A 20429-nucleotide genomic window follows, 5' to 3' on the forward strand; every position below is an offset into this window, starting at 1 on the left:
TAACTAGTAGAAAAATAGTTTATTTATTTTATCAGTACAGTTACATTGATATAAACATTTTATTTTATTCATGACCATGCTTTCTCACAGCGCAGGATGGACGCGAAGGCTCGGGATATAATGGCCGCCCCCTAGCGGATGTTTACAAAATATAAATCACTAATAGGGATAGTCAGTCAGATGGTAATCACTCCTAGTTGATGCAAATGTTATGCTTAATTTATACCAAATCGAAATCTGCGTATTACCTGCATACCACTGATCGCCCTTAATCACCAATAATAAAATAATACCCATAACAACTTTTCAAAATAAAATGCTTATCTGAAAGGGGAACTGACAACGCTACTTTCAGTGTGAAAAAAAGCGCAAATGCGTTTTTGGGGCACATTATACAACCTCTATCGCGGTATAATAGATGGCCTTACAATTTTGTTTGCTGACTTCCAAGGCAGCTCTGAAGAGAACTAGGTGGGGGGAACCCGTGAGACTGCAACGTTTTGTAGTGTAGTGGGAGGGGCAGTGTCTGCTCCCTCAAACACACATTTACTGGAACAGATTCATAGTCACTTATCTGTTTTTATTATCCCCCAAACAGCTGTATGTGGCTGCACATTTTCCATCTATTTCATGTAAGTGTTGCAGTTGATTGTGGGCAATTATGAAACTCTGTCACCTTCCCATATCTCGATATCTTTCGTGACTTCAGCCATTTATTTATATTTAGCAGATGACTGAAAAGGGAAAGGTGAGCTCCTTTGTCAGATTACTTTTGCACTGAGGAAAACGTTAAAAGAAAAAATAACTTTAAAAATGGCGTGGGGGTCCCTCTCCCAAGCTATATTGGCTCCCGTACTCCGACATAGGGGTTGGTAACGAGCAGATCTCACCGGCCACCTGAGGTTATCATTTACTTAATAGCTGAGCAAGAACTTTCTAAGGTGCTTAAAAAGTGTATCTGGCATGGTACTAAAACATGGAAAACATTAAAAAATAACCAAGGTGACATGTGACACGATGAGATAGACGTGTATGTACAGTGCCTTGCACACAAATAACTATGCTGTGCTCCTTTTTTTCTTTCTCTGTCTGAAGGAGTTAAATATCAGGTATGTGAGTGGCTGACTCAGTCCTGACTCAGACAGGAAGTGACTACAGTGTGACCCTCACTGATAAGAAATTCCAACTATAAAACATTAGCTTTCCTAGCAGAAAATGGCGTCAGAGAGCAAGAAAGAGATGAAAAGGGGAATTTCTTATCAGTGAGGGTCACACTGTAGTCACTTCCTGTGTGAGTCAGCCAGAGAAAGAAAAAAAAAGGAACACAGCCTAGTTATTTGTGTGCTAGGCACTGTACATACACATGTCTATCTCATCATGTCACATGTCACCTCAGGTATCCTTTAAGTGTGAAAAGAAGTTAATGGCAGTGGGATGCCCCTCACAAGATGTACCGACTCCCGCACCCATACAAAGGGGCTGGTAGCGAGAGACCTCTGCTGTAGACTGGAATTTGCCATCCTCATACTTGTTATATCAGATAATAGTACAGGTTGCTGATGTATGAATTAGTGGTCTGCCGTTGCACGGAAAACCCCAGCAAGCAGTTTTCACAACATCTAGTTCAGGGTCACTGGAGCACCGATGAGATCCCCAGTGAACATACTGCGCCATTAGGTACATCGCCAGACATTTCTAGAGCTCTCTGAGTACATCAGGCCCTGAGGTATGCTGGGAGAGATTGGTTCAGGTCTGAAAAGATTTGCAATATAGATTACCTTGGAAATGGGTGAAATTATCACCATGGTGACCAGTTGTGGTAAATTTTGGGAAATTCATCCCAAGAAATGTTTCTAGTTGTAAGGTGCCAATATTTTTAGAAATGGTTAATTACACTCATAATATACAGTACATTTTCATTACCCTGTCATCCTTAACTGTTTTTTTTTCTAAAAGTAGCAACTAAAGTGCAAAAAATAAAATATACATCACCTCAAGCAAGCCATCTTGTTGGCACTGACGTGTCCAGTGTTACAGTAAAATCAGTTCCTAGTTTGAGGTGAACCCAACCCTAAGTGAAGCAAAGTCCAGGAGTTGTGGTTTGCTTAAGCCTTCGAGGTTCCTTCAAACTGCTTTCTTTGTTCCTATGGGGACCCTGGATTCTCGGAATACTCTGTACAAGAGGACTTCCAGCCTGCTAACCTATAGCCAAGCCACACCAGAGGGTGACTCCATACTTTTGTCCATAATACAGTAGTATTAAGAATAATCTTTTGGACTATACATTTTTGAGCTACTACATGCCTATCTTGTTTTAATATGACTTCTTATTCCTATTATTTTCATTTATTATAGGAACCTGGAGTTTCTTCTGGTCTGGTGCACCTAAGAAGAACAGTTTACTCTACATAGTGAGTAGTCAACCCTGACCTGCAAGTTGTTGTGACCTCCAGTGCCATTGTCCCATGTATAGGCATCACCTATTGGCCTACCAAGAACAGTCCACATGTAGGTGGTCTTCCCTAACCTACAGGTTTGTGTGCCCTCCAGTGCAGTTGTTTCCTGTGCAGGCATCACTTATTGGCCTGCAAAGGATAGTCCACATGGTGGGTGGTCAGCCCTGACCTACAGGTTAGCGTGATCTCCAGTGCCGATGTACTCTGTATAGGCATTACGTATTGGTCTATCAAGAATAGTACACTTGGTGGAGTGTCAGCCCTGACAAACAGGTTAGTGTGGCCTCCAAGGCCTTTGTTCCATGTGTAGGCATTAACTATTGGCCTACAAAAAATAGTCCATGTGGTGGGTGGTCAACCCTGAACTACAGATTAGTGTGATCGCCAGTGCCCTGTATAGGCATCATCTGTTGGCCTACCGAGAATAGTCCACATAGTGTGTGTTCAGCCCTGACCTACTGGTCAGTGTAATCTCCAATAACATTGTCCCCTGTGTAGGCATCACCTATTGAGCAGCCAGTAAACCATGAGCAAAGTAGACCAGTAGGCCCTTTTCAGAGTCCAAAAAGCCAGAGAATTACCATCGGAAATGTTAAGGATCACCGGAGATGGCAAACATGGTGGTCATGTGGGCGGAGATTATATAAAAAACTAGGGTGGATCCCGAGTCCTCCAGGATTTCCATCGGCGACTGTTAGGAAGCATGGCCGAGCCCAAAGAGACATTATGGAGTGTAAGCCAGGGCAGAGAAGCCCACTATTAGTAAGCCTAGTGTACCGTTATCAATCCCTTGTTATACTGTTCCCTTCAACCCATCATTACATTGCATCTATTTTGCGCTTGTAAGCTGAAAGTGCACATTGTGGTGCGGCAGCAGGAAAGCTGCGGCAGTGTACGGACAGGCAGGAGGGCGGACCTCTCACTTCCTGCCTCCCAACGTCCATTTCATACAGTGTCTAATACCTTAATTGTATCTGTTCATCTGTTTAAAGAGCACCTGTATAGTAAGGGAAGGTGGTTCTCTCAGTAAAATCCCCTTATGAGCATTTTAGTGCATTTCTAAAGCATCAAGTTTAAGAAGGACTGTTCTAGTCCAGTCAATGCCTGATCATCCAATAGGTAACCTAGGCAAGTGCCTAGGGCCCGGTGGATGTCCAGGGGCTTTTGTGGCACTTCTGATCTCTTCTACCCCCTCACCTTACCAGAAAAGACATGTGATAGGTAGGTGGAGTCAAACTTGCTACCTTGCCTGGGCCCCAATAAACCTTAAAGCGGACCTGAACTCATAACTTCCTCTCTGCTCCAAAAGATAAGCAACAGCATATGAACCTTTAAAGAAAAAAAAACATTTCTTTGTTGCAGCTGATACAAATCCTGCAATAAATCTGCAGTGTGTCTGTTTCCTGCTTTCATGGAAGCAGACATAGGGTTAAGATCCTGTGTTTACAAATTAGTTACTCTGCCATGGCAGAGGAGATTCCTGAGCTGACACAGCCGAGAGATCAAATTACACTTGTGATTCGTCACAGGTGAGGGGAATTAGACAGGCTAAACTCTCTAAATACATACAGGGTGCATTTCTCTATGTTTCCCCTCCTGTTCTTCACAAGAGTTCAGGCCCACTTTAAACTGTCTCTGGTTACCATGACAGCACTGGGAGGTTAGGGTGTGAAGGAGTTAGGTGCAGCAGTGTCCATTGCCATTTAGCATCTTAAAAATGCTAAGGCCCTGTTCACAGTGCGTCAGTTGGGTTGCAGAATAATTCTGAATGTGAACTCACTGCCCATACAATGCTATGGGTCTGTTCACAGTACTGCATTGTCACTGATCGCGTTATTCTAGCTCGCTGCATGCAGGCTGTGTATTAAAGTCTATGCCCCATGTCCATTGAATCCAGCCTAAGGCCATGTTCACACCGTGCGTGTTGCATAATGCACGCGTTATAATGAGTGTGAACTGCAATGGAGACTGAACACTGACTTTAATTCAAAGCCTCCTACCTTTTAATTACAGGTGCCCTTTAAAGTGGATCCAGCGACTGTCACAGGAAAGCCATTTTGTGTGTTACTGACTGTCACGGGATTGCAGCCTGTCACAGAATATCACATGACAGTCGTTCATGCTTCACTTCCTTTAGCCAGGAGAAGATGGCGACACTGAGCAGAGATGAGGGAACCGCAGCAGCTTCTCACGCTCTGATTGGCTTAGCCTTTTCATATTTGAAATACAGAACAGGACTCGAGTTGGAACCAATACAAATCTAATAAACAACTCTTAAGACCCAAGTCCAGAAAAAGATGTTACGTTTATAAACTTTTGAGATACTTTGTTTTGCTTTTTTAAATTACCGGTACTATGGGATTGTTGGAGAGATTTTCCTCCACTTCCTGTCTCAGTGACCCCCGTAGAGCTTTCTGGCTGTAATATGAAGGCAGGTGGTCTCAGGGACAGGAAGTCAGCAATAAAAACTAACCAGAGAGACTAAGGGCTGATTCCAGGGGTGCAACTAGCCGGAAGCAGCCCCTGCGATTGCAGAGGGGACCAGAGCTTCTACCCTTCCCAACGTTCTCCCCAGAAATGTTTCCCAGCCGGGTGGCATGAAATTGTAGCTGGGTGGGGAGCGATGGCGCTATGCAGGGTCGGCACAACTCTGCTTATAGCATAGGTGGAGGATTGGGAGGCGAGCTGATGACAGCCGGGTGGCATGAAATTGTAGCTGGGTGGGGAGCGATGGCGCTATGCAGGGTCGGCACAACTCTGCTTATAGCATAGGTGGAGGATTGGGAGGTGAGCTGATGACAGCCGGGTGGTCACCAAAATTAGCCGGGTGGAGCACCCAGCTACAAGAGCTTGGAGTGAACACTGCCTCCCCTTCCCCCGGTACAGAGGACCATCCTCCAGATCAGGCGTGTTTGTGGCTACACTTGTTATGGGGGGACGATCATGATAGCCACACTTGTTTTCTGACCGTTGCCTCTTTCCAAAGAGCAAAACGCATACTATAGTAAAATGAGTCTTTTAAAGTGATAGAGCACCAAGCCTCAAAATGAACTGGGAGAAATAAAACTAATGAGAGTTTCAGAGGCAAAAAATAAAATAATGAGAATATTACACAGCGGTGTTAGTGGCTTTCTCTCATACAGACAAAATGTATCAAGTCCTTGAACAATGTGTTTCGTGAGCTCTTAGCTCACTTCATCAAGACAACAGCGCACACTGAGAAACTAAACAGCAAAAAAGGCTTCTGCTAGTTCCCTCATCTCTAGCCCAGAGGCCCTGACAGGCTGGAATCCAAGTAACAGTGATGACTATTGAATGGCTGATTTCCTGACAGTCAAGATGATCAGTATATTCCTACTGACAGTGTTTATGTGCATGAAGTCCAAACAGTTATCGCGATAGTTTGCACAGTTATTGCCTGAGCCCCCCCTTTTCCCTCCCCCCAGGAGGCGGGAACATGGAGGGATCGGTGCTTTCCTCTGTATTTCATTGGCTGGGGTGCGTTACTAAGTCCCTCCCCTTTTAGATTCCAGCTTGGTGCCATTGGATAACCAGAGTGTGTGAGTCAGCCGCTGGTCTTGCGTTCATACGCCTTTCCTGGACGCCTGCACGCGGGAGGTTATGTCAGACAGCTGCTGTTGTGTAGCCAGAGTCCTTAAGAGGCCATTCTCTCGTTCCAACAGGGAGTTCCGCTCTGAAAGTTCCTTAATCTGTTCCTTTAAAGCCTCAACTTCCTCTCGAACCGCGAAAAGAAGATGTGTTTTCACTAAGTCCTGGCAGAAAGATACTTGTTACTGTTAGCCAAGAGAGTATAAAGATAGAGACGACATAGAGGACGGGATGGAGGTGACCAGTTATGGTTGTGTCTAGAAGAAGTCATGGAGAAGCATGTGATCAGTTTGGTCAGGTGATGGATATGTAAGTCTCTGATTAGTGATGGTCATGTCTAGGAGAAGTCATGGAGAAGCATGTGATCAGTTTGGTCAGGCGATGGGTATGTAAGTCTCTGATTAGTGATGGTCCTGTCTAGGAGATGTCATGGAGAAGCATGTGATCAGTTTGGTCAGGTGAAGGATATGTAAGTCTCTGATTAGTGATGGTCCTGTGTAGGAGAAGTCATGGAGAAGCATGTGATCAGTTTGGTCAGGCGATGGGTATGTAAGTCTCTGATTAGTGATGGTCCTGTCTAGGAGATGTCATGGAGAAGCATGTGATCAGTTTGGTCAGGTGATGGATATGTAAGTCTCTGATTAGTGATGGTCCTGTCTAGGAGATGTCACGGAGAAGCATGTGATCAGTTTGGTCAGGTGATGGATATGTAAGTCTCTGATTAGTGATGGTCCTGTCTAGGAGATGTCACGGAGAAGCATGTGATCAGTGTGGTCAGGTGATAGATATGTAAGTCTCTGATTAGTGATGGTCCTGTATAGGAGAAGTCATGGAGAAGCATGTGATCAGTTTGGTCAGGTGATGGATATGTAAGTCTCTGATTAGTGATGGTCCTGTCTAGGAGAAGTCATGAAGAAGCATGTCATCAGTTTGGTCAGGTGATGGATATGTAAGTCTCTGATTAGTGATGGTTGTGTCTAGGAGAAGTCATGGAGAAGCATGTGATCAGTGTGGTCAGGTGATAGATATGTAAGTCTCTGATTAGTGATGGTCCTGTATAGGAGAAGTCATGGAGAAGCATGTGATCAGTTTGGTCAGGTGATGGATATGTAAGTCTCTGATTAGTGATGGTCCTGTCTAGGAGAAGTCATGAAGAAGCATGTCATCAGTTTGGTCAGGTGATAGATATCTACAGCTGGCCATTCATCAGGCGCTGCCAAGTGCTTGTCCGATCGACGATACAATCAATTTCGGGCTGAAATTGGTTGCATTAATCGGTCGGACTGCAAGATGTTAGCCATTGTGGTCGGTCGGGGGCGCAGCTGTAATGGCGAGTGATATCGGGTCGTGCTCTGACTTGGAGATATATCTGTTGTCCAGCTGGTGGGGCGGATTGTATATGTTGTATATATGCCACAGCACTGTTATAACACCTGCTGATGAAGCCTTTCGGGTTGAAACTGGTGGAGGGATTGTATGTGTGTGTGGTAGCGCTGTAATATAATATGAGCACCCCATAAGTGTGTACGTTTGTTTGAGATACCCCCATGAGAGTCTGCTGGCAGGCTTAGCTTTAAGCCCCATCTACACCATACAATTTTTTGACCGATTGGATTTGATTCATTGACTCGATTCGATTCAATCCAACATGTCTGATCGACATTCGATTCGATTCAATTTGCCATTGCAAAACAATGGCAAATTGAATCGAATCCCGATCGGACATTTCGGATTGAATCGAATTGAATCAATGAATCGAATCGGACAAAAAATTGTATGGTGTACACTGGGGCAGTGAGACTGCACAGATATGATTGCGCTGTGAATGTATAATTTGCCTTATATCGGTATCTCATGAGTAATTGCACCTGAGTGTCTGGGGGAAAGCTACACCACACACCAACAGACCGCAGGAGTAATGGGGGATCCGCGAAGACCCCCCCTGGCCATTTGTCTAGTGCAATTTTCTCTGCGATCACAGCAGACAGATTTTATATACAGAGCAGTCCACACACAGGATTGTCTCTTTAGTTTTACAGATTCGATGTTATATATGACAAAGAGACCATTCTTTTAATATTTTTGTACCTATAGGGCAGGTCCAGTTGGACAGATGGTGCATCGATATCGGGTCAAGCAACAAAACCCCCAACACTGTCCCCTCTAATGGTCAATGTGCTGCCCCCCGCCCCGTGTCCTATATATTACCTGTCTGTGTCCGCCGCTGGCTCCAGGATCTGTCCTTCGTCCATACAATCGCCCACGTTACAAGTTGAAGTGTATGTGATGTCACACACACACACACGTTAATCCGACAATCACGGGAACGCATCTGTGGATGAAGGACCCATCCTGGAGGACTCGGTGGACACGGACAGGTAATGTATAGGGCAGGGATTTTCAATCTTTTCACTAATTGTACCACTTTTATCACCTGAAAATGTACAAGTACCACCCGTGTGCCTGCGCAGTAGAGTGGACCTGATCAGGCTCGGCTGTTTCCACCAGAATTCAAGCGAAGAGCTGCTACTGCGTATGCGGGTGTGCTGATAAGGAGATCTTTGGGTGTCCTATCACTGGATTCCCTCTACTGTGGAGGAATGGGGAGACATCTTTGGCTCCCGAGGTCCTCGCTGTGCTGCCCTGCAGAATAGTTCAGACCTCAGATCAGCAGTAACCCGACTGACACTATGCACCATTCACCTGGCTGTCTCTTCACCACTGATCTGAGGTCTGAAGTATGTCGCAGGGCAGCATAGTGAGGAGCGAGCGTGGGGGAGCTAAACTTTGTGGAGGCAAGATGGGACCAGGACAAGTGGCAGGCAAACCTGAGGTGTACCACCTGGCCAACAGCAAAGTACCACTGGTGGTACGCGTACCACAGGTTAAAAAGCCCTGGTATAGGGCACCAGGGGGAGGGGGGTAGATTGACCATTAGGGGGGACAACGTCGGGCCAGCGAGGTGGCGGATGTGGCGTCACAAGGTTGATTCCGAATCGATTTCAGCATATAATTGATCGGGAATCGGCCTGCGGTGTGTGGGCAGCTGCCAGATCTCTCTCTAATCAGATTCAGTCAGAGAGAGATCTGTCTCTTGGTTGATCTGCCCATATATTGTATATCGTCTGATACATAGTCTTATATATGGGCACCATAAGCCTCTGATTTGCTAGTCTTGATCATGTGATACAGCAGGATGCGATCACAGCAAATCAGAGCTCTGCAAATCTATCAGCTGATCAGACAAATCACATGCTTCTCCGTGAGTTCTCCCAGACACGGCCATCACTGGAGGTGTATGTCAGGTCAGGTCTTTTAGGGTTTCAGACACTTACCATGGCTTGTTCGATCTTGTTGTCGATGGCGCCCATGTTGCTGTTGGTTGCACTGTGGAGGGAGGAAGCAGAGTTAGCATCAGGGTGTCACTGGGGGTGTCACTGGTAGGACAGATGCCTCTTGTTGTGTTTTGGCCTTTGAGTTTTGTGCATGAATGTGAATTCCGCACCTCACATTCCTGAGACACATTTCTGAAGCCAGGACTCACTCACAATGCGTCCATAGAATGACTGTCTGCTGTGAGCTCCTCCTAATGACCTGAACTGTCCATATTATCAGTACAGCCATGTCTGGTCACCAAACAAGACACACAGCTTCCCCCCCACTAGGCCTGAAAGATAAATCGAATTCAAACCGAAATCGTGATCACAATTTCGGGAATCGTCAAAGCGTCAATTATTGCAATCATGTAATTTCCACATGGGGGAAGTTTGAAGAAGTGGCTTCAAACTTCCCCAAAGTCCTGGCGCATGCGACCAGCAGCGTTGGACATACCTTCCGTACGAGTCCAACGCTGCCCGTCCTCTATCTCCGCCTGCCAGCTCTTGTGCTTGGGAAAATTGCGGGTTCCTGTAGGTCACATGACATACAGGAAGTATGCTGTGCATTAGAGCCTGCAGGAGGAGAAGTGGATAGACGGGCTTTGCTGGACTCGTGCTGGAAGCTATGTCCAGAACTGATGCAGCTTAGGAGACAGAGGAGGCACAGAGAGACACAGAGTGGGCACAGACAGAGACACACACAGGAGCAGGCACAAAGACACAAAGGGGGCAAGAGAAAGGCCCAGAGGAGGCATAAAAGAGGCACAAAGAGACAGGGGGACACAGAGAACAGGCACAGAGGGAGAACAAAGCTTGATTTGATGGAAATCGTGAATCGAATCGAAATCGTAATTTCGGACAGAAATCGCTCAATTCAATTTTTTTCTAAAATCGTTCAGGCCTATTCCCCACAGATCTCATTGGACCGTATAACCCCTGCAGAGTGCTTTATCATAACTATGTAATACCCAGACAGCTCATAGTGACCCAGAACCTCTAGGGGAGTATAAGTATAAGGGGCTAAAAGAGACCAAAAAGCCCGCTTACTAAAAAGCAAAGCTAAAAGTAATTTTGCCTTCTTAGGAAACCTGAGGCGATGGCTTGAAGTAGGAAGTGCTATAGTGAGTGGTGGAATGTGGCCAACACTTGGCATGTGAAGGGATGGAATGCAGAGGATACTGCGGACTTCTGGGTAAGTTAACCCCCCATCACCCGTGGTCACAGCCGATTAATCAGCTCTTCATTAACATTTATATTCCGAGTAGCTACGGACTTGTGCTAACTGTAAGAGCGTCACTGCCTGGGTTTTCCTCCAGCCCCCTTCAGGCCGTTCGGCCCCTCGCCATCTTCCCGAGCCATTCTGGTCCCCCGCTGGACGGCCTGGTACATTGGCTCAGTTGCTCTTCATTGCACATGTGCTACCGTGGCCGAGGCGTTCTGTGCCGAAAAGGCGACTGAGCCAATGTACCAGGCCGTCCAGCGGGGGACCAGAGGGGGCTGGAGGAAGCCCCAAATAAGTATTAATGGTAGGACAATATTCATCTCTGGTACACTTTAAAGAGACACTGAAGCGAAAAAACGTATGATATAATGAATTGGTAGTGTAGTATGGATAATTACTAGAACATTAGTAGCAAAGAAACTAGGGCTTGATTCACAAAAGGGTGCTAACTTAGTTAGCAGGCCTAAAAACCCCTTAGTACGCCTAAAGCCCCTTAGGATGCGCAAAGTTTTGCGCGCTGTTAGTAAGCTGTGCGGTGCGCGCGAAGCGTCGCACCTGGTGCCCCTAGACCGTGGCACCTGGTGCCCCTGGACCGTGGCACCTGGTGCCCCTGGACCGTGGCACCTGGTGCCCCTGGACCGTGGCACCTGGTGCCCCTGGACCGTGGCACCTGGTGCCCCTGGACCGTGGCACCTGGTGCCCCTGGACCGTGGCACCTGGTGCCCCGGGACCGTGGCACCTGGTGCCCCGAGACCGTGGCACCTGGTGCCCCGAGACCGTGGCACCTGGTGCCCCGAGACCGTGGCACCTGGTGCCCCTAGACCGTGGCACCTGGTGCCCCTAGACCGTGGCACCTGGTGCCCCTAGACCGTCGCACCGGGTGCGCCCGAAACGGCGCATGGTGCGACGTTTCGGGCGCACCCGGTGCGACATTTTAGGGGCACCAGGTGTGCCGTTTAGTCGCACCCGATGCGCCGTTTCGCACGCACCGCGCAGCGCTAAATTTTGCGCGCGATCAATAAAAGCTTTTGGGCGTGCTAACTGCTTAGCACCCTTTTGTGAATCAAGCCCCTAGTTTCATATTTTTATTTTCAGTTATATAGTTTTTTTTTCTAACATTGCATCATTCTCTAATATTTGCAGTTCCCACAACACACTCAGCATTCTAAATGACTTCACAGAGCAGGCTAATGACCTTTTGAACTTTCCTTCACAGAAAAAAAGAAAATACAGTGACACACATTTGAGATAATAAGCTTCAGAAGACAGAGCTCTCTGCGACTTTGAAAGTCGGAGAGATCATATCTTATGCATAGATAACAACTGGAGTTTCTTAACTCTTCCTGTACTGGAAACAATATTAAGGTGGCCAGACACTGATAGATTTGCAGCAGATTCGACCATCGGATAGATTTCTGTCAGATGCCTGTCAAGTGGAATCTGACAGGAATCTGATGTGTGCCGCACACTAGGGACAGATTTCCAATAGATTTCAGAATAAAATCTATTAGAAATCTATTGGAAATAATACATTATTGGACCATTAGATCCAATGCAACTCTATGGGCCGTCCATCTGCTGATTTCCATCCTGTCCGATAGACCAAATCTATTGCAGTCGGCTGTAAATCAATTGATCGATAGGTTTAAAAGTATCGATTTCTGATCGATCGATCGACGGCTTGACCAGTGTATGGGCCCCTTTAGACTCATATCTGTGCTCCTAATGTTTTATTTCTTAGCTGTACTACATACAAATCATTATATCATAAGTTTATTTTCACTTCAGATTTCCTTTCAAACAGAAGGTATTTGCCACAATTCAGCTTTAACCCTCTGGGCGATACAATTATATCGCCCAGGAGGTGGCGCAGCACTATTTTTTTAAATTTTTTATTTTTTAAATCATGTAGCGAGCCCAGGGCTCGCTACATGATAGCCGCAGCGCAGCGGCATCCCCCCACCCACTCCGATCGCCTTCGGCGATCAGAGTAAGCAGGAAATCCCGTTCAGAACGGGATTTCCTGCTGGGCTTCCCCGGTCGCCATGGCGACGAGGCGGGATGACGTCACCGACGTCATGGACGTCGTGACGTCAGAGGGAGTCCCGATCCACCCCTCAGCGCTGCCTGGCACTGATTGGCCAGGCTGCGCAAGGGGTCGGGTAGGGGGGGGGCTGCGCGGCACGGCGAGCGGCGGCGGATCTACTGCAACTGTAGGTTTGTTCTTAACCTGAATCTGTTCTTAAAGGGACTCCGAGCAGTGCAGTAACTATGGAAAGATACATATATCATTTTAAAGCTCTCTTTCTCCTCTTTCCGATTAATATATAAACCCCCACCCTACGCCTTTTACTTTTCTCTATTTTGTGATTGAAATTGCCGCGGCCACGATTTAAATCGCGAAAATAAAGAAAACTAAAAGGCGTAGGGCGACGATTTAGGTGTCGTCAGAAAGAGGAGAAACAGAGCTTTAAAATGATATCCATAGTTACATTGTATTACACAGGATGACACTTTCCCCAGTGTCAGCAGCTCCATTCTGCTGAATGGAGCTGCTAACTTTAGGAAAAAGTCGCCCTGTGTAATACAAGTAACTATGGAAAGATGGATATCATTTTAAAGCTCTCTTTCTCCTCTTTCTGGCAACACCTAAATCGTCGCCCTACGCCTTTTAGTTTTCTCTATTTTCGCGATTGAAATCGCAACCGCGGCAATAGCGAAAACTAAAAGGCGTAGGGCGGCCGTTTATAAATCATTGGAAAGAGAAGAAAGAGAGCTTTAAAATTATATGCATCTTTCCATAGTTTCTGCACTGCTCGGAGTCCCTTTAAGTCGGCACATTGTGCCATCTCTTTCCTCTGTACCTCATCTGTGCCCCCAGTGTCCCCCTCTGTGTCACCTCTGCCCTCTGTACCTCCTCTGTGCCCCCAGTGTCCCCCTCTGTGTCACCTCTGCCCTCTGTACCTCCTCTGTGCCCCCAGTGTCCCCCTCTGTGTCACCTCTGCCCTCTGTACCTCCTCTGTGCCCCCAGTGTCCCCCTCTGTGTCACCTCTGCCCTCTGTACCTCCTCTGTGCCCCAGTGTCCCCCTCTGTGTCACCTCTGCCCTCTGTACCTCCTCTGTGCCCCCAGTGTCCCCCTCTGTGTCACCTCTGCCCTCTGTACCACCTCTGTGACCCCAGTGTCCCCCTCTGTGTCACCTCTGCCCTCTGTACCTCCTCTGTGCCCCCAGTGTCCCCCTCTGTGTCACCTCTGCCCTCTGTACCTCCTCTGTGCCCCCAGTGTCCCCCTCTGTGTCACCTCTGCCCTCAGTACCTCCTCTGTACCTCCTCTGTGCCCCCAGTGTCCCCCTCTGTGTCACCTCTGCCCTCTGTACCTCCTCTGTGCCCCCAGTGTCCCCCTCTGTGCCATCTCTTTCCTCTGTACCTCCTCTGTGCCCCCAGTGTCCCCCTCTGCCCTCTGTACCTCCTCTGTGCCCCCAGTGTCCCCCTCTGTGTCACCTCTGCCCTCTGTACCTCCTCTGTGCCCCCAGTGTCCCCCTCTGTGTCACCTCTGCCCTCTGTACCTCCTCTGTGCCCCCAGTGTCCCCCTCTGTGTCACCTCTGCCCTCTGTACCTCCTCTGTGCCCCCAGTGTCCCCCTCTGTGTCACCTCTGCCCTCTGTACCTCCTCTGTGCCCCCAGTGTCCCCCTCTGTGTCACCTCTGCCCTCTGTACCTCTTCTGTGCCCCCAGTGTCCCCCTCTGTGTCACCTCTGCCCTCTGTACCTCCTCTGTGCCCCAGTGTCCCCCTCTGTGTCACCTCTGCCCTCTGTACCTCCTCTGTGCCCCCAGTGTCCCCCTCTGTGTCACCTCTGCCCTCTGTACCTCCTCTGTGCCCCCAGTGTCCCCCTCTGTGTCACCTCTGCCCTCTGTACCTCTTCTGTGCCCCCAGTGTCCCCCTCTGTGTCACCTCTGCCCTCTGTACCTCCTCTGTGCCCCAGTGTCCCCCTCTGTGTCACCTCTGCCCTCTGTACCTCCTCTGTGCCCCCAGTGTCCCCCTCTGTGTCACCTCTGCCCTCTGTACCACCTCTGTGCCCCCAGTGTCCCCCTCTGTGTCACCTCTGCCCTCTGTACCACCTCTGTGACCCCAGTGTCCCCCTCTGTGTCACCTCTGCCCTCTGTACCACCTCTGTGACCCCAGTGTCCCCCTCTGTGTCACCTCTGCCCTCTGTACCTCCTCTGTGCTCCCAGTGTCCCCCTCTGTGTCACCTCTGCCCTTTGTCCAATTTGAAATTTTTTTTTTACTTGGAAACACAGAATCCATGTCGTTCGTAAGTTGGGCATTTGTAAGTCGGAAACTACCTGTACATTCCTAGTAGTTTGGGTCACCCCGAGCTGCTTGATTACTCTGTTATACTGGTCCAAGCCCCTATCCCATAGAGCCATATCAATCCCCACCATGCACTAAGGAGGGCCAAAAGTCTGAAACAGCCTGTCTGCATGTCACGGTTTTTAGAAGGAAAACTTCTTGGTACTTTTAGACCTTTTATACCATCTTACTGATTCTGGGTCACCGTGAGCTGTCTGGGTGTTCCTTAGTACTGGTCCCATCCCTACCCCATAGAGCCACATCAATCCATGCCATGCACTGATGAGGACCAATAAGAGCAAACCAATAACAGCCTGTATGCATGTCGGATTGGTGAGACCCTGTAACATGTATAAGCTGCAGGCTCACAATACACCAGCGGCTCTGGATGTCCAGCCTGGCCAGAAAGAGATGATTTGCATATTCAAGAGAGATGCATCATGGGAAACCACAGTTGCTCACTTAAAGCAAACCTGAAATGAAAATAAACTTATGAGAGATTGTGAAATGTATGTGTAGTGCAGCTAAGAAATGGAACATTAGTAGCAAAGAAACAAGTCTCATTGTTTTCCAGTACAGGAGGAGTTAAAAAAAAAACTTCAGTTGTCATCTATGCAAAAGAGCTTCTCTAAACTATTCACTTGGGTCCAATACAGTCCTGTTTTCTGAAGCTTTTTCACTGTTTTTGGGCTGTTTGATATAAGGTTTTACTTCAGGGAAGTTCAAAGGGTCATTATTTCTGTCTTCTTTTCTAGTTCAAAATATAGAGTGTGGTTTTTAAACAAATATCAGAGAATGATGCAGTGTTATAAATAAAAGCTGTATAACTGAAAATAAAAATAGGAGACTCTTTTCTTTTCTACTGATGTTCTATTTGTTATTCGTACTACATATACAATTCAGTTTTTTTTCTCTTCAGGTTTGCTTTGAAGCGTAACGAATTATTGCAAATAACTTCTGCTTTAATAAGGCAAAGTTACATTTATCATATCTATGGACCAGAGTAAAGCTGCTGAACCCTCCGGCTTGCCGTCTCTGCATACATCACACTTACTCCCATTGTATTGGACAGTTGCAGCTTGTGACCTCTATAGTGATATCACACTACAGGATTGCTAGGCTGACGTGAGGGTAACTGCTACTGGATCGCTAGGCTGACGTGAGGGTAACCGCTACTGGATCGCTAGGCTGAAGTGAGGGTAACCGCTACTGGATCGCTAGGCTGACGTGAGGGTAACCGCAACGTGATCGCTAGGCTGACGTGAGGGTAACCGCTACTGGATCGCTAGGCTGACGTGAGGGTAACCGCTACTGGATCGCTAGGCTGACGTGAGGGTAACCGCTACTGGATCGCTAGGCTGACGTGAGGGTAACCACTACTGGATCGCTAGGCTGAAGTTAGGGTAACTGCTACTGGATCGCTAGGCTGAAGTGAGGGTAACCGCTACTGGATTGCTAGGCTGACGTGAGGGCAACCGCTACTGGATCGCTAGGCTGACGTGAGGGTAACCGCTACTGGATCGCTAGGCTGAAGTGAGGGTAACCGCTACTGGATCGCTAGGCTGAAGTGAGGGTAACCGCTACTGGATCGCTAGGCTGACGTGAGGGTAACCGCTACTGGATCGCTAGGCTGAAGTTAGGGTAACCGCTACTGGATCGCTAGGCTGAAGTTAGGGTAACCGCTACTGGATCGCTAGGCTGACGTGAGGGTAACCGCTACTGGATCGCTAGGCTGAAGTTAGGGTAACTGCTACTGGATCGCTAGGCTGAAGTGAGGGTAACCACTACTGGATCGCTAGGCTGACGTGAGGGTAACCGCTACTGGATCGCTAGGCTGAAGTGAGGGTAACCGCTACTGGATCGCTAGGCTGACGTGAGGGTAACCACTACTGGATCGCTAGGCTGAAGTGAGGGTAACCGCTACTGGATCGCTAGGCTGACGTGAGGGTAACCGCTACTGGATCGCTAGGCTGACGTGAGGGTAACCACTACTGGATCGCTAGGCTGAAGTGAGGGTAACCGCTACTGGATCGCTAGGCTGACGTGAGGGTAACCGCTACTGGATCGCTAGGCTGAAGTGAGGGTAACCACTACTGGATCGCTAGGCTGACGTTAGGGTAACCACTACTGGATCGCTAGGCTGACGTGAGGGTAACCGCTACTGGATCGCTAGGCTGAAGTGAGGGTAACCGCTACTGGATCGCTAGGCTGAAGTGAGGGTAACCACTACTGGATCGCTAGGCTGAAGTGAGGGTAACCACTACTGGATCGCTAGGCTGACGTTAGGGTAACCACTACTGGATCGCTAGGCTGACGTGAGGGTAACCGCTACTGGATCGCTAGGCTGAAGTGAGGGTAACCGCTACTGGATCGCTAGGCTGAAGTGAGGGTAACCACTACTGGATCGCTAGGCTGACGTGAGGGTAACCGCTACTGGATCGCTAGGCTGACGTGAGGGTAACCGCTACTGGATCGCTAGGCTGACGTAAGGGTAACCGCTACTGGATCGCTAGGCTGACGTGAGGGTAACCGCTACTGGATCGCTAGGCTGACGTGAGGGTAACCGCTACTGGATCGCTAGGCTGAAGTTAGGGTAACCGCTACTGGATCGCTAGGCTGAAGTTAGGGTAACCGCTACTGGATCGCTAGGCTGAAGTGAGGGTAACCGCTACTGGATCGCTAGGCTGACGTGAGGGTAACCGCTACTGGATCGCTAGGCTGAAGTTAGGGTAACCGCTACTGGATCGCTAGGCTGACGTGAGGGTAACCGCTACTGGATCGCTAGGCTGAAGTGAGGGTAACCGCTACTGGATCGCTAGGCTGAAGTGAGGGTAACCGCTACTGGATCGCTAGGCTGACGTGAGGGTAACCGCTACTGGATCGCTAGGCTGCAGTTAGGGTAACCGCTACTGGATCGCTAGGCTAAAGTGAGGGTAACCGCTACTGGATCGCTAGGCTAAAGTGAGGGTAACCGCTACTGGATCGCTAGGCTGAAGTTAGGGTAACCGCTACTGGATCGCTAGGCTAAAGTGAGGGTAACCGCTACTGGATCGCTAGGCTGAAGTGAGGGTAACCGCTACTGGATCGCTAGGCTGACGTGAGGGTAACCGCTACTGGATCGCTAGGCTGAAGTGAGGGTAACCGCTACTGGATCGCTAGGCTGAAGTTAGGGTAACCGCTACTGGATCGCTAGGCTGAAGTTAGGGTAACCGCTACTGGATCGCTAGGCTGAAGTGAGGGTAACCGCTACTGGATCGCTAGGCTGACGTGAGGGTAACCGCTACTGGATCGCTAGGCTGACGTGAGGGTAACCGCTACTGGATCGCTAGGCTGACGTGAGGGTAACCGCTACTGGATCGCTAGGCTGACGTGAGGGTAACCGCTACTGGATCGCTAGGCTGAAGTGAGGGTAACCGCTACTGGATCGCTAGGCTGAAGTGAGGGTAACCGCTACTGGATCGCTAGGCTGAAGTGAGGGTAACCGCTACTGGATCGCTAGGCTGAAGTTAGGGTAACCGCTACTGGATCGCTAGGCTGACGTGAGGGTAACCGCTACTGGATCGCTAGGCTGAAGTTAGGGTAACCGCTACTGGATCGCTAGGCTGAAGTGAGGGTAACCGCTACTGGATCGCTAGGCTGAAGTGAGGGTAACCACTACTGGATCGCTAGGCTGACGTGAGGGTAACCGCTACTGGATCGCTAGGCTGACGTGAGGGTAACCGCTACTGGATCGCTAGGCTGAAGTGAGGGTAACCGCTACTGGATCGCTAGGCTGAAGTGAGGGTAACCGCTACTGGATCGCTAGGCTGATGTGAGGGTAACCGCTACTGGATCGCTAGGCTGAAGTTAGGGTAACCGCTACTGGATCGCTAGGCTGACATGAGGGTAACCGCTACTGGATCGCTAGGCTGAAGTTAGGGTAACCGCTACTGGATCGCTAGGCTGACGTGAGGGTAACCGCTACTGGATCGCTAGGCTGAAGTTAGGGTAACCGCTACTGGATCGCTAGGCTGAAGTGAGGGTAACCGCTACTGGATCGCTAGGCTGACGTGAGAGTAACCGCTACTGGATCGCTAGGCTGCAGTTAGGGTAACCGCTACTGGATCGCTAGGCTAAAGTGAGGGTAACCGCTACTGGATCGCTAGGCTAAAGTGAGGGTAACCGCTACTGGATCGCTAGGCTGAAGTTAGGGTAACCGCTACTGGATCGCTAGGCTAAAGTGAGGGTAACCGCTACTGGATCGCTAGGCTGAAGTGAGGGTAACCGCTACTGGATCGCTAGGCTGACGTGAGGGTAACCGCTACTGGATCGCTAGGCTGAAGTGAGGGTAACCGCTACTGGTCGCTAGGCTGAAGTTAGGGTAACCGCTACTGGATCGCTAGGCTGAAGTTAGGGTAACCGCTACTGGATCGCTAGGCTGAAGTGAGGGTAACCGCTACTGGATCGCTAGGCTGACGTGAGGGTAACCGCTACTGGATCGCTAGGCTGACGTGAGGGTAACCGCTACTGGATCGCTAGGCTGACGTGAGGGTAACCGCTACTGGATCGCTAGGCTGACGTGAGGGTAACCGCTACTGGATCGCTAGGCTGAAGTGAGGGTAACCGCTACTGGATCGCTAGGCTGAAGTGAGGGTAACCGCTACTGGATCGCTAGGCTGAAGTGAGGGTAACCGCTACTGGATCGCTAGGCTGAAGTGAGGGTAACCGCTACTGGATCGCTAGGCTGACGTGAGGGTAACCGCTACTGGATCGCTAGGCTGAAGTTAGGGTAACCGCTACTGGATCGCTAGGCTGAAGTGAGGGTAACCGCTACTGGATCGCTAGGCTGAAGTGAGGGTAACCGCTACTGGATCGCTAGGCTGACGTGAGGGTAACCGCTACTGGATCGCTAGGCTGACGTGAGGGTAACCGCTACTGGATCGCTAGGCTGAAGTGAGGGTAACGGCTACTGGATCGCTAGGCTGAAGTGAGGGTAACCGCTACTGGATCGCTAGGCTGACGTGAGGGTAACCGCTACTGGATCGCTAGGCTGAAGTGAGGGTAACCGCTACTGGATCGCTAGGCTGATGTGAGGGTAACCGCTACTGGATCGCTAGGCTGAAGTTAGGGTAACCGCTACTGGATCGCTAGGCTGACATGAGGGTAACCGCTACTGGATCGCTAGGCTGAAGTTAGGGTAACCGCTACTGGATCGCTAGGCTGACGTGAGGGTAACCGCTACTGGATCGCTAGGCTGAAGTTAGGGTAACCGCTACTGGATCGCTAGGCTGAAGTGAGGGTAACCGCTACTGGATCGCTAGGCTGACGTGAGAGTAACCGCTACTGGATCGCTAGGCTGCAGTTAGGGTAACCGCTACTGGATCGCTAGGCTAAAGTGAGGGTAACCGCTACTGGATCGCTAGGCTAAAGTGAGGGTAAC

General features: G+C 49.2%; 2 protein-coding genes across 2 annotated transcripts in view; one reads left to right on the forward strand and one right to left on the reverse strand.

The window, feature by feature from the left end:
- LOC137562492 (TSC22 domain family protein 4-like) overlaps positions 1 to 20429 on the reverse strand; it is an 88639-nt gene continuing 68210 nt past the window's right edge. The window contains exons 4-5 of the mRNA XM_068273884.1: positions 9401 to 9452; positions 1 to 6229 (exon numbers count right to left, since the gene is read on the reverse strand). Of these exons, the coding sequence (XP_068129985.1) occupies positions 6041 to 6229; positions 9401 to 9452 (241 nt within the window). The 3' untranslated portion in view covers positions 1 to 6040. The remainder of the gene's footprint in view (positions 6230 to 9400; positions 9453 to 20429) is intronic.
- Positions 10590 to 20429, forward strand: part of NYAP1 (neuronal tyrosine phosphorylated phosphoinositide-3-kinase adaptor 1) — a 218979-nt gene continuing 209139 nt past the window's right edge. Inside the window, exon 1 of the mRNA XM_068273880.1 lies at positions 10590 to 10634. The gene's annotated coding sequence lies outside the window, so the exon portion shown is untranslated. The remainder of the gene's footprint in view (positions 10635 to 20429) is intronic.

The sequence above is a fragment of the Hyperolius riggenbachi genome, chromosome 3, assembly GCF_040937935.1.
Source record: "Hyperolius riggenbachi isolate aHypRig1 chromosome 3, aHypRig1.pri, whole genome shotgun sequence".
NCBI lineage: Eukaryota > Metazoa > Chordata > Amphibia > Anura > Hyperoliidae > Hyperolius > Hyperolius riggenbachi.